Source organism: Ricinus communis, chromosome 4, assembly GCF_019578655.1.
Source record: "Ricinus communis isolate WT05 ecotype wild-type chromosome 4, ASM1957865v1, whole genome shotgun sequence".
NCBI classification, from domain to species: domain Eukaryota; kingdom Viridiplantae; phylum Streptophyta; class Magnoliopsida; order Malpighiales; family Euphorbiaceae; genus Ricinus; species Ricinus communis.
Genome location: NC_063259.1, coordinates 14,927,839 through 14,941,485, shown reverse-complemented (window position 1 = coordinate 14,941,485; position 13,647 = coordinate 14,927,839). Strand labels below are relative to the sequence as shown.

At 30.9% G+C, this 13,647-nt stretch overlaps 1 protein-coding gene across 3 annotated transcripts; it reads left to right on the top strand.

Moving 5' to 3' along the window:
• The first annotated feature begins 9,707 nt into the window (after positions 1-9,707).
• On the top strand, positions 9,708-11,309 carry LOC8280389 (50S ribosomal protein L7/L12). Of its 3 annotated transcripts, none has more exons than XM_015727930.3 (3): positions 9,708-9,894; positions 10,135-10,170; positions 10,315-11,001. In XM_015727930.3, the coding sequence occupies exons 2-3, from the start codon at positions 10,167-10,169 to the stop codon at positions 10,881-10,883; spliced, it is 573 nt and encodes a 190-aa protein (XP_015583416.2). In that variant the 5' UTR covers positions 9,708-9,894; positions 10,135-10,166; the 3' UTR covers positions 10,884-11,001. The 3 variants fall into 3 exon arrangements, with proteins under 3 accessions (XP_015583416.2, XP_015583415.2, XP_015583414.2); XM_015727929.3 differs by adding an exon at positions 11,130-11,309 and having other exon boundaries at positions 9,710-9,894; positions 10,135-10,911; XM_015727928.3 differs by having other exon boundaries at positions 9,710-9,894; positions 10,135-11,001.
• The last annotated feature ends 2,338 nt before the right edge of the window (positions 11,310-13,647 follow it).

Below are 13,647 nucleotides of genomic sequence, written 5' to 3'. Positions count from 1 at the left end.
TATTGCGTTGCACTAACTTTTGTTAATATGTACTAATATGGACCCACATCCTAAAATCACAATTTTTTACTCTCTATTTCTCTCTTTTTCTTCTTTGATTTTTACCAAAGTTGAAATTCTAAATTTTTTTTCAATCTCTCAAAATCTAGAACAGAAAATTTAAACTCGAAATAAATGATGATGTTTTCGAATTCATCATCATTTGAAGTAATGATAGACAGAGTAGGCCTGAAATATGAAAGATTACTAAGTACTATTTTTTGTATATTAAAGATTGAAGGATTAAAGCTTTACCCAAGAGCGTATAGATGAGATGATAATGGCCTCTTATAGTTTAATCAAGGTTTCTAGTTCGAACTTTGGATATGCAACTGCATTAAAACTCTTGAAAGAATTGTTTTGCCACCTGTAAGGGGTCCTACTCGACACGCTCTAGATTAACTCTAGATATATATATATATATATACCAAAAAGGATTAAAGTTTCAAAAAGATGCTCATGATAGATAATAATCTAGTCATTGGCGCTTTGGCTATTATTATTACAATGTAAATAAAGTTTCTTTTGTTTGTTTTTAAATTGAGATTAGAAGTACATTGTTGCACAACAATAATATTTTGTATGTTATATATAATTATTCAGTAAATATAAATATTGTAATTTTTTTAGTAGTTTGATGAGCCTATGATTGATAGAGTCGGGTTTTTTGTAAAATTTGATGAAGGAGGAGAACACAACCTTAATTAGTAGTCTTAACAATAGTTTTGGAAGAAATAACTTTGATGCTGAAGTTGCTAATTTTATTATGAAGAAAATACAATTTACAATAGAATGAAGAACTTCAGCTTCTTATGACTTTTTGGATGATTTCATTATCATATTTGTTAATGTAAAGGTACTTATGCAATAGGTACTACTCTTAAAAGCTATTTTTGGTCATTTTGTTATATGCAAAGCTATTTTTGTGGGTATTTTGATTTTACTACTATGGCCTTTAATTATTTGGAATAAAATTGATTTGGTAATTTTGCAGTATTTAATTATTATATAATGTCAACCTACAACCACTTTGACTACCTAATAGAAAAAAAAAGACTTATATTGCTAAAAATTAAAGAAAGCTTTAATGGAACTTGGACCAACTGAATTGAGTTCTAGTTCCATTGGAACTTTGAAAAATTCAATTTACAAAAGAAAGTTAGATACCCAAACAATCCAAAATTACCATACTACTCAAGACAGGCACGAATTAAATAGTTCTCTTCCTCTTATCCTTCTGCTAACCAATTTGTTTCTCATTTTCTTGTTATAGTTGGCTTGAAGTCATGCATGGACTTTCCATCCACTACAACCCAGGTAGTTAAAATGGAAAATTAGTTGCATAATTGATATTGCTTCCATCACATATGAAGATGATTTTTCTTAAATTGCTTTTAATGGATATGCTTCCATCTTGTGGCTTTTATTTATAAATATCTCTTTTGTTTAAGGTGGGGGAACCTTGTATTAATATCAGCCTGAATACTAGTTTAAGAAAGACCTTCATAAATAACTCTCTCATCTCTCATCTTTCATCTCTCTTTTATTTAGGATGGGGGAACCTTTTATTTGCACAGTGCTGGTTGGTCTAAAAATTATATTTTTGCATCATTTTTCAATGTTTCTTACTTTAAACGTCAATAATTATTAAAGTATACTTTCTAAAAGATTTTTATTGATAATTAACTAGCTTTTAATTATTGATTATAATTAAATAGATTTTTATTGATAATTATCCCAAATATCTTAAGGTTAGTATTTATCGATTAAAAAGAGTTTTGATAAATTCCTTTAATTATTAATAATTCTTCATAATTATCGATAATTAAATGGATGATTATCCTAGCATCTAAGATTTCCTTAAATCTTTTCTTATAAATATAATATGAAGCTCTAGGCTTAGGGGATTGACAACTGAGTACAGAACAATTGTTAAAATTTCGGCATACATACTATGATTTTCAAAAGTAAACATAAAACTACTAAACACTCTAGATTCCTATTCCATCTTTGAATCAACTTCCTCCTCTATTCTTGAGACTCAAAGATTTGCTCAATACGGTGACAACCTAAAGGTTTCAATCACATCACATTATCCTACTTCTACTCTCTTTTGATATTCTCTTTTGTGTTTTAATTATTATTTTGATTCTTAGAAACATGCTAGGAATAACATGATTATATGTTTTCTTATGATTAACATATGCTTAGAATAAAGTATTTTAAGAGATTTATGTGTTTCTCCTTTTTGCATGTTTTCTAGATTTTAAAATAGATAACTTATGTTCTTGAATTTTGAATCTTATAATGATGTATATGAATCAAATATGTTAGGTTGATGATGATTTAGAGGATTAGTATGAATTAATCAAGGTCGCATGATCAGTTTAGTATTTGTTTTACAAATTGCCATATTAAAAAATTTGCTTACTGTATGTTTATTTAGTGTTTTGTTGCCTTAAAAGTTAATTTCTTTATGCATTTATTTTATTCTTTTTGTGTTACTAACTATTATTTTGTGTTTTTTATGCATGTATGCCGAGTTTCGGGTTTGGAGTGCTGAAACAACCAAAATCGGCCCCCTATAGAAGTATAGAGCCGATCGATTCTATGATGTCATCCGTTGTCAGTTTTCCTAAATGTGTCATGTTTTTGCATTTTTCGAGCCTTATTATCATTTTTTGCCATTTATGACCTAGATTGGTCATTTCTTAAAAGTCTTTTTAGTTGTATGAATGGTTGTAATAGTTAAGTTTATTTACTTTCCTTGTTTTGCTTTATTTTCTGCTTTATTTTGATGTTGTATGGCAAATAAATGATTACATGATTGTTAATTGAAATTGGACATCTAGACTTTGGCTTTAAAAATTAGATTTTGGCATGAAACTTGTAGTCCATTAGGTTGAATAGATGGTAAATTGGGTTTAAGTTAAAATCTATATAGATATAGCAGGCTCTTGCCATGTTTTAAATCAATTAATGGACTCATTTAGAATAGAAAAACCTAATTGGGTCTTGGCATATAAAATAATAATCTATTTAGGTTAACACTTGGTAATTAAAGCATAACTTGTAACTGGACCAAACTAGGTGGCTTCAAGCATAACTAAATAGTAAAATTAGGCTAACAAAATAAATGGAGATTGGGCTTAACTAAAATGGGCTAGAATTAGGTGGATCTCACATGTTGTAATGATTACTTATAGAGTTAAAATTGTTATGTTTATAGGAAATAGTTAAGCAATAAAATTAAAAATAAAGATATGCAAATAAGAAAGTTGGCTTTCGAATCCATTTCTAGATGTGGTGAAGCTTCCTTATGAATAAAGAAATATCACTCAATTAGTAAAAGTGTCCCAAATAATTACCCGAGTGGTGACTCCTTTTCTCCGTGCTAATCTTTGTGACTAGCTAACATGTTCTCTGTTAGGTTGAAAAGCCTTACAATACCGTAGGTGCTAGAGACACTTGGGTGCACGCTCAAAACCGCCGCCTACAATACCATAACATGCTAAGACAAAATCTAAGGCACCAAAGTGCCTCCTAGGTAGAAATAACAAAGGCACCAATGTGCTTTCTCTTTATGAAATAGTCAAGGTACCCGAGTGCCTCCATTTAGGTTAGTCCTTTGATTCCTCAACTTACATGATAAGAAAGATAAAAGAGGTTGGTGTGTGAAATGAATATAGGATAAAAATAGGATAAGACAATGTTATTAGGATAGGCAAGGGCTCGTATACTCTAGTGAAAGCTAGGCTTTATCGCCTAGGAAGATAGAGGTACTTTCATAAACCTTCCCTATTCGAACCTAACTTTCCGAACCTAGAATCTCTAATTTTAGAGAGGGAGAAACTTAGGCTTGCTGCAAGGGGTACAAAGTCGTCATCCCCATTTTTGAAATGTGTTTCGATCTCATCGGGTGGCGATTCCTTCTCCAATTAGTCTTAAGGTCTATCATAATCTCTTAGAACCCTCAACCAAATAACTTGTTTCGAAATGAGCCTAGTACGAAGAATGATACCTAAATACAGTGGTGAGGTTGCCCAACACTTGGGGCGGGCCTCAAAAATCTACACTCATATTTCTACTGCCTTGACAATGTATATGGAACATTTCTCAGATGGTGCGTGCCTTCAAAAGCCACATCAACACTAAACCCAAATTGTGCCTATAGTTCTAATTTTAGATTAAGAGGTGGCAGTCATTTAGCTATTGAGTTTAAAGAAATAATTATTGAATTAAAGGTTGAGAATAGAAGACTTTATGCTAAAATTGAGGCACTTGAAGTGGAGTTAGGTTATATGAAGTTATTTTTAGCTCTATCTATAATCTATAATATGATGGTTTTTGTAGCTATTATGTTATTATGTCTAAGCAAGAAATAGATTGTTGCTAGTACTGGTTGTTGAAAGAGGTAGATACCAAAAATTAGTAGTGTTAATTAGTAGGGGTAGATAGAGAAAATTAGTAGTGTAAATTTGTGGTTGTTGGTATGTGTAAATTTGAACCTATTAATAATATAAAATATTTACTAATTGAGTTGGTTTCTTTTACTTTAAACGTCATTAACATATATTATTAGAATATATAACTTAAATGAAATAAACTGTTTAAAATGGAATATAAAAGCAAAATTGACAATTAAAGTTTAATATGAATGTTCATTGGACTGTCATATTATAAATAAATTTATTAAATACATGTAGTTCCAAAATTAAAGTAGATAACAAAAAATTGACCTGTTAACGCTCCCACAAAACAACATCAAATACAACTACCAAAATTAATAGAGCTAACCAAAAAGCTGCCCATATATACACTCATAAAAATTGACATATGTTGGCATAGGTTATAAAAAAAAAAATCACAAAATATGCCCTTCTTATAATTCCATTCAAATCTATTGACTTAATTAACTGGCTTGACTTGTAAAAGCTTATGTGGCTGTAGATGATTGACTAGGTTAGGATTGGTTTGCATCACTTCTTGCATTAGCTGAAGCAACTCTTCTTTATGCCTTAACTATTCCACCACCACCTCTGCCCCTCCTTCCAGTTTCTATGCTATTGGTGCTTGCATTTGTTGTGTCCATTCAAACAAATGTAGATCAAACATCTAACAAAAATTGATAAGAAAAACCACATTTTTACTCTTGGATTAAGTGATGTTCTTTGACATCCTCTTTTATTTTAACCAAGCTATTTACATATAGCACATGTAACAGTAAAATGATCTTTTCAAAATTGCAGGTTGTTCTCCTTCCTATCTTTTCCTTGCCTTTCTTGGCTTGATAGGTAAGTGTTTCAGTAGGGGAATTAACAAAATGTCATTGATCATCTTTAGCTCTAATATCTCTAATTGGAGCAGATTTAATTGCTCCCTCACAGGTCTTCAGATACCTGTCAATACTAAAATAATCATCAACATAATTTCAATAGATTTCTATTGTATCCTATGCATAACAGTACATGTCTACTTAGTAAACCATAAACTTGCCATAATTATCAGCTACAAGTCTTCCTAGTCACATTCATAATATATCTCTACCTTTCCTATCTCGTACCTTAAACTCATTATTTCTACTTAGAAGCATTGTTCATTTCCTACTAGCAACTATATTTTCATTCAATCTTTTTCTTACATCAAGTGTGATATTACCCTCCTATGTACTCTCTTTTGCATATTATTGTGATATTTCTTGCAAGTGTACAGTTGCCATAATTTTAATATAATGATTGAATCTAGATTATTGTCCCACAAAGGTTTGTAGTACTTAACACTAAAATATATTATGGCTTTATATTAACTAGATTAAAACATTACAATATAAGTTTAAAAATAATTAAAATAAAACTAAATAATTAAAACAAAGAAATTAAATGAATTAAAACTCTAGAATTAAGTTTCCACAATACTAATTCTTCTACAATTTAATTTCTTTAATCTAGTTCAACTAACCTTGAAGATAATTTACCCTATTCTAGCAAATATACACTTTCAAGTCATACACACTATATTAAGATTAATTTCTTGTCCACTTTCGTGATTAAAAGTCTTAATCTAAATTTATTAAGTTCTCTGGCAAATTGAAAACAAATTTCAAGAACCTAAGCTGTATGTCTAAGTCTTAATTGCCCTTGCTTAATATTCCTTAAACTAGTTTTAAATTTCAACTTTCATTACTTTGTTTAATATCTAGGTATATTGTAAATATTGGATCCTAACATTCATAATAACATGATGCACAAAAATAATAAGTCAAGATAATTGAACCAAAGATTAAAGGAATAATATTAAATCAAATCATAAATTGAGTTAATGGGTTTCTATCCGATCCTAAAAAATAAATTTAGCTACTTATAATGTAAATAAAAATAACAAAAGCAATTGAATCCATTAAATTAAAGAATAAGAGAATAAAACAAAAAGGAAAAAAACTCTTGAATCTTGATGGAATTTCTTGAATCTTGATCTTGAGTGCCTCTTCCAAATCTTATCTCTAGCTGTTTTTTTAATCTCTAAAAACTCCTTAACAACTTCCAAACTTATGTCTTTTATAGCCCCTCAAATCTTATAACCTATAGGATTTAAGTTGGAGTCCAATAGATTCAGTTACTTGAATGTTACCATGCACATCACCAATAGGTTCAGTTACTTGAACATTAGCATCAAATCCATACTTATTCGGTTCATTCATATATTCATTAACTACACTTAATGCTTTCAACATCTCATAAACATATAGAGGTACAATAGGATTATCTTTGTACTTTATAAACATACTCAAAACATCATCATATATTTTCAAATCAAATCCATAACTAGTCCTAATATCTATAAAGTTTGACCTTATCTTAAACGTATTATATAAATTAAACAATAAGGTCATACAAAAGTACTTATTAGGTAACATCATACCAATTGTCTTCACTTCCTTTCCAAAATCCACTTCAAGATTATATGATTCTGCATATTTCATTTGTCAAATTTAGAAAAATATAAATTAATAACTAATTATACTATAGTAATACATTGATTAATCATTTTTATTATTAATTTTTAATTTTAAAAAAATCTAATAGACTATTACAAAAAAATCCTAATAAACTAAAACCTATTATTAATTAACCATTAAACAAACATATATTGCACTAATAAACTAAAGCCATTAATAAGCAATTGAAAAATAATAGGAGAACTCTAATAAAAAAAGTCGTTAATTACTTCTGAATGGATTAGCATATCTTTTTTTCTAAACTTCAAAAGTATTAAATCTTGTCTTTTACTTTATAAAGATACTAATATGATGGACTACCATTGATATATATAGTGAAGAAAAAGAAATTGAGAAAGTGAAATAGATAAAAAAATGGAGAAAGTTAGATTAAGAAATGAAGTATATAGAAAAGAAAATATTGAGATATTTGATAAAAGAGAGAGATAAAAAAAATATTGAATAAGATTAACAAAGTGAATTAGATAAAGTTATTTTAGACAAATTTTAAGCACTTAACATTAATTTCTAATAGAAGGACGCAGTAGTTAATAAAGCGGTAAATATTGGAATGTAGAAATTAATTATTAACAACATAGAGACTCATTAGTATATTTTGACATAACTCAGGGACTTCAAAGTAATTAACTCTAAAATTTATACACTCAGTTGTCAAATTTCAAAAAGTTTGAACACCATTAATGTAATTTTTCTATTACAAAAAGCAAGAATATTGGCTAAAAAGTCGAAGAATCTAATATACAAGTTGCATCCTTTAAGCATCAATAGATGTTTTATAGCATTCATGCAAATTTAGCGAGTGGTTATTTGGATGCGCTGCAAAAGGATTAGACAGTTGTGTTTGCTCATGATTATTATGAAAACAACCAAGTAGTTGATTATCTTGCTAATTATGCATTGAGTCGTCCCTTGGGTGTTTAAGAGCTTAATAAGATCCTAGATGGGATTAGTTTGAAAATTCATGATCAAATCAGTATAAAAAGTTCATGAACCAAGTGATTAAAGGATGAAAATAATTTTGCTTTTATTTTCTTTTTAGCTTTTCCTCTCTTTTGTATAACAAAAAATTAGGTGTTTTAGTTTGATAGTCTAAATTACTTAATTAGGAATATCTTTTCTTTTGTTCATTTTTACTAAATTAATGTCATTCTCCATCACTACTACTCCTTTCAACATCCATCATCAAGGCTAGACCTTGTTACCGTTCATCATTATCACCATCTTTATTTTTCTTCAATAATATTATAGAGAATTGACCCGTCGCGCCTTTGTTATTAAAGCAAATAACTATTTTCCATTAATTTTGACCATCATTATACATTTAATTATCTTGTTTGAAAATTGAACAAAACTATACTTTATCCTTTCTTTATAATATACTTTAGTCCTTTTATCACCATAATATATATTTTGACCTCTAATTTTTCTCTAAATAATATTTTCATCCTTTAATTAATAAAATAATAACATCTTAGTCCTTAAAAGGTTGAAAAATACAAATCTGAAAATGTTGTTCTGTTTAAAATATGAGGAACTAACATATGAATTTATTTTAAATATAAAAAACTAAAATTTATTTAATGTGAGGACTAAAATATAACGTCCTTCAAAAACTAAAGGATAATTGCGTTCAGATTTCAAATAAAAGATACTAAAATGTATTATAGTCAAAATTCAAAGAGGAACAGTAATCTTCTCTTATTGCAATAAAGGAATAAGGTTCAATTATCACCTCGAACTTTTTGAAAAAGATCAATTCACCCCTTTTAACCTTTTCTGTTCAAATTAGTCTAAAACTTTGCATTTTTAGTTCAGTTTAATCCATTTTTCGAAGAGCAATAAATAAAAATATTAATATTTAAATTAAATTAAATTTTTTAATTTAAAACACTATATCTCAGGGGCCTAATAGTTAATTTTGATTGTTTTCAAATATATGTTTAGGTCTTTGTACACTTTCTCTTTTCTCAGTTGGCTCTCTCTCACCGCCGCAGTCTATCTCTTTTGTTTTTCTTTTTCCAGCTGATGTTAGATGTTAAACCTCTATTATAGGCTCTCTCTTGACATCACAAGCTTTCCTTTCCCATCTATATTGCTGGAAACAACCTTGGTTTGTCAATTTAAGTGAGAGGAGATTACGCCTCTCGCTATTATTCGTGGTTTGCCTATTTATGATGTTATCTCACTGACTAGAGGCTGGCATCAATCCTCGCCCCAAAAACCTCAGGTGAAGGACGATAACCCACACTAGTGTTTGGCTGATCAACTAGCTTTGTCGATGCATAACTTTTAGTTGCTCAATCTTCCGCCTAAGGGTGTTAATGGATATGGCAATAGTAATAAGGGCGATGGCAGTGATGATGGTGTAAAAAAACTAAAATTTGTTTATTTTAATTTAATATTCGAATTATTTTTAAATTATAAAATATATTTTTAAGAATTATTAATTTTATTTTTATTTATTAAGAGTAATTCTCACGCTCTCAACTAAGGGGGATATTGAACCAAAAAAGTAAAGTTTTGGGTTGATTTGAACAAGAAAGGTCAAAAGGGCTGAGTTGATCTTTCTTGAAAAGTTTGAGGGGCAAATTGAACCTTATTCCTATAACGAATGCACGTAAAATTGTCTACACATACGACACCGTTTACCACCTCAACCCTCTCTTCCTTTCAACAGGAGCGACTGAGCATATCAGTTTCATTCTCGTTCTCTTGCTAATCTTTCCGCCTCCAACCGCTCGACTGCAGCTCCTCCTCCACCCTCCTTGCCGGAGACGGGAGAATCACCGGACCAAACACCTTGAACATTTTTCAACATCCTTCACCGCCTATTATAAAAGGTATGTTCTGTATTTCCTTTCTCTATTCTTCGGTCTATAGTTCCTTTAATTTTATGAACTCTTTGGTTATATATTTACAAACTAACAAAGCATAGAAAACTTGGAATCATGATTCTAAAGCTCATATGTGTTAGTGGGTTGTTAATGGTTTAGTGCAAATCTATCTATGTGATTATTAAAACTTTTGTTTTTGTTTGTTAATGCATTTTGTTTCTGTTAAAATTTCTGTTTGCTTTTCAGGTCAGATAATTGCTCAAGTGAAAGCTCCAGAAATGGGTTCCATTTAGATTTTTTTTCTTTTCTGTTGGATTAAAGTAGTCTTTTTTGCTGAAATGAGCTTGATTTTAAGATTAAGTCATCATTTAACAAGTGGGGTTTCTAAAAAACCCTTATTTTCTCCATTGGTTCAATTGAATTTAGTGAATGTGAATGGGGTGTTGCTGTCTCGGGGCTATGCTCAAGCTGCAAGGAAAGATGAGGAAGAGGAAGAAGAGGTAGAAATTGATCAGAGGAGGCTCCCAGCTGATTATGATCCAGCGACTTTTGATCCTACTGAGCATCGCAGTCCTCCTACAGAACGTGTGTTTAAGCTTGTTGATGAAGTTGCTGGACTCACGTTGGTCGAAGTTGCTGAACTAAGTTCCATTATAATGAAGAAAAGGGGAATGACAGAACTGCCGACTGTTGGGGTTTTGAAGGGTGGTGCTGCTGGATTGGCTGGAATGGCAATGAAGGCACCAGCTGCAGCAGCTAAGGAAGAGAAGAAACCAGAGAAGACTGTGTTCGAACTGAAATTGGAATCGTATGAAGCAGCTTCAAAGATTAAGATAATTAAGGAGGTAAGAAGTTGTACTGATTTGGGTCTTAAGGAAGCCAAGGATTTGGTAGAGAAGACACCATCAATTTTGAAAGCAGGTGTATCAAAGGAAGAAGCTGAGCAAATAATTGAGAAAATGAAAGCTGTTGGGGCCAAAGTTGTAATGGAATGAGTAAAAGCATTTTTTCGACCTATATCTGGTAACCTTTTGAATGTTCTAAATATTTTTATGGTTTCTTTAGGCAGTTCAACTTCTCAAATATATACCAAGTTTCCATTGAGGATTTTAATGGCTTTTACTCTCTTATTATCTCTGTTCTTGGCCTGTGAAGATGATATCTTGTTGAAGAATATTTGATAGGATTGTTCAAAAAAAAGAAAGAAATTCCTGATAGGCATAATCTCTGTTGTTTTACAGGGAGGTTCACTTGAGAATGTGTGGGCATCTGTGGTTGTTTTATTCCATGTTCTTTTATTACATGATTGGAAGAAAGAAAACTACAAGCAGCCCATAACATTGGATGTTGTTTTTGTTCTGCTTCTGATGTTAGAAATCTAATAAAAAGGAATAGCTTCCTGTCACTTATTTTTAACTTCATTCTATGCCTATTTACAGTGATTGTAATCTTCTTTTGGTAATTATCTGTTAGTTTACAAACTTTATTGTCTTTGATGAAGTTTAGGGAACTATCTCTCTTTCTTTGAAATGGTTAGGCACATTTAATCTTGGCGACAGTGCCACAGTGAATGAGAGGAATTGGCCTTTTGGCTGTTAATTTCAACCTCTTTAGCTCTAATGCACATGAAAATAATTTTTTGGTTGACCATTCCAACATAAGAAAACAATTTTGGTTACATGGATTGGCAAAATGACTAAGAGATGATATTTTGGTATAAGGCTACCTGGTTCCATTGATCCCCAGTACCTAGTAAATGATCTTGACTGGAATCAGAACTTAGGAGGAGATGCAGGAAATGCCATATGAAGTTTTTTCACTTAATAAGTTGTAGAAAAGCCTTAAAATAGTTGCCGAGCAAGAGTCAAGTTAATCTGATGATTGAAAACTGAATTTGAGTTGTTTCTTTCTCCTCTTCAGAATCATTGGCTATTATTTTGGTTTATAGCCATGGCTATGGACGGAATACTGTGTTATTGTTTTTTAGTCTGTATTTGAGTTAGGGATTAGTGACTTTGCTTGAGATTGTGTTGTACAATGTTATTAAGAAGATGTGAATTTGAGGTTACCAATGACTATGCAGATGCACAATAAATAGAGTGCTTTGTATTGAGCAAGTTTACATGCTGATGCACATGTAGCAGAGGTGAGTACACACATGGCACCAAGGTATATAGATGCGATTGAATTATCTCTGCAATAATTTCTCTCTGAAACTAGGGTGAAAATAGATACTTACTAGCTTGGAATTGTTTGCCTAGGCTTAGAAGTAGATGGTTATTAGCTTGATGTAATTGGATTACGTGATGTCTGTCTGTGGAATACATTTAGATTGGTGGGGATAAGTTTTGTGCTGTTGCATTACTCTACCGAGTTTGTTCAAGATGTACTTGCAAAGTTAGTGTGTACACCATTATATGTGCAGTTTGTTACTGTAAACCTTCATTTCTGGTTCATTTCTGGTCCATAGGTAGACATGAAAATTTTCAAAAATTCAAAGGGGTACCTCATAGGAATTACTCCATGTATTTTTATAACATTGAAATAGTTACATATTTTGAAGAAGCTTAGATTGGGATGCTTCAAAAGTAAGCAAAATGGGCCAAATCGAATCATCCTGACAGGCCATTCTGTTAGGTTAGTTCTCAGGTTGGATGCCATAAGTCCAATAAGGTCTCATCCCTAATATCACATGGATTGCAAAGGCTTTCCTTTATGACACTTGACAAATGTAGAGACTATTATTGCTTCATCGTCAGTATATGTTGCAAGTGATAAATGAAGGAATTAATCAGGAATATACTCCTGAACTGGGAATAGCTTCCACTGGTTGGAGGCATGTCAGAATGTGTGGCTGTGCAGTTCATATCGTATCATTGATGTATAAACCCAGATTTCCGGAAGCATCCTTCGTCGTGTACGAGTAGTTTATATATTGCCCGAAAGAGGGGCAGGTTCATATCATATTAACACATTGGTTTTTAATATGTTTAGGGAGCGAAATTTGGTGAATGCCTGATGCAGGTCGAGATGAGAAATTCTCGAGTAGACTTTACTGTTATACTGTTATTATTGTTGCTCTTCTTATTTTATTTCTTCCTTGTCATAACTTAAAAGTACAAGATGGAAGTGTGACTTTTATTTATTTTCATTTTTTCCTTTCTTCTTGCCTGGTTGAAGTTCAAAGTGCTCCATTATGTGCAACTCTGAGCAATGTGCTCCATTCTATTCTTTTCTTGACTTTCATGGTGCTTCTTGTTTTCAGTTTGTTCTCCATTTTCTTTTTGGATCCGGTTGAAATTTGACCATTTTAAGGATCTTATTGTATCTGGGTAGATTGACCAATGAAATTAAGTAGTGAAGACAGTTTAGCTAATGCTCAAGAGATGTTTGTAATATTACCATATTTATGAAGTTCCAAGTGTCTTTTACAGTGCTGCTAAGAGGCATATGGAGAAAACTTATCTAGGGTTTAGCCCTAATTGATTCCCATCCGTTAATCAAAATGGAATAAAAATTGTTTAAATTCAGGTTGGTAAAGGAGGGGAACCTATTTCATATTTAAAAAGAACAAATCTTAATTTTTAAAAAGGATTTCCAAACATATGTATATTTATATTTGTATATCTATTCTTTAAAAAAAAGTACATGAGAGACGAATAAATTCACTAAAAGAATTTCATGTTAAATTTTTGCTAATTATTTATGTGGAATGAGATGATTTAATAATTTACTTATGATCTAGTTTTTTTTATTCAC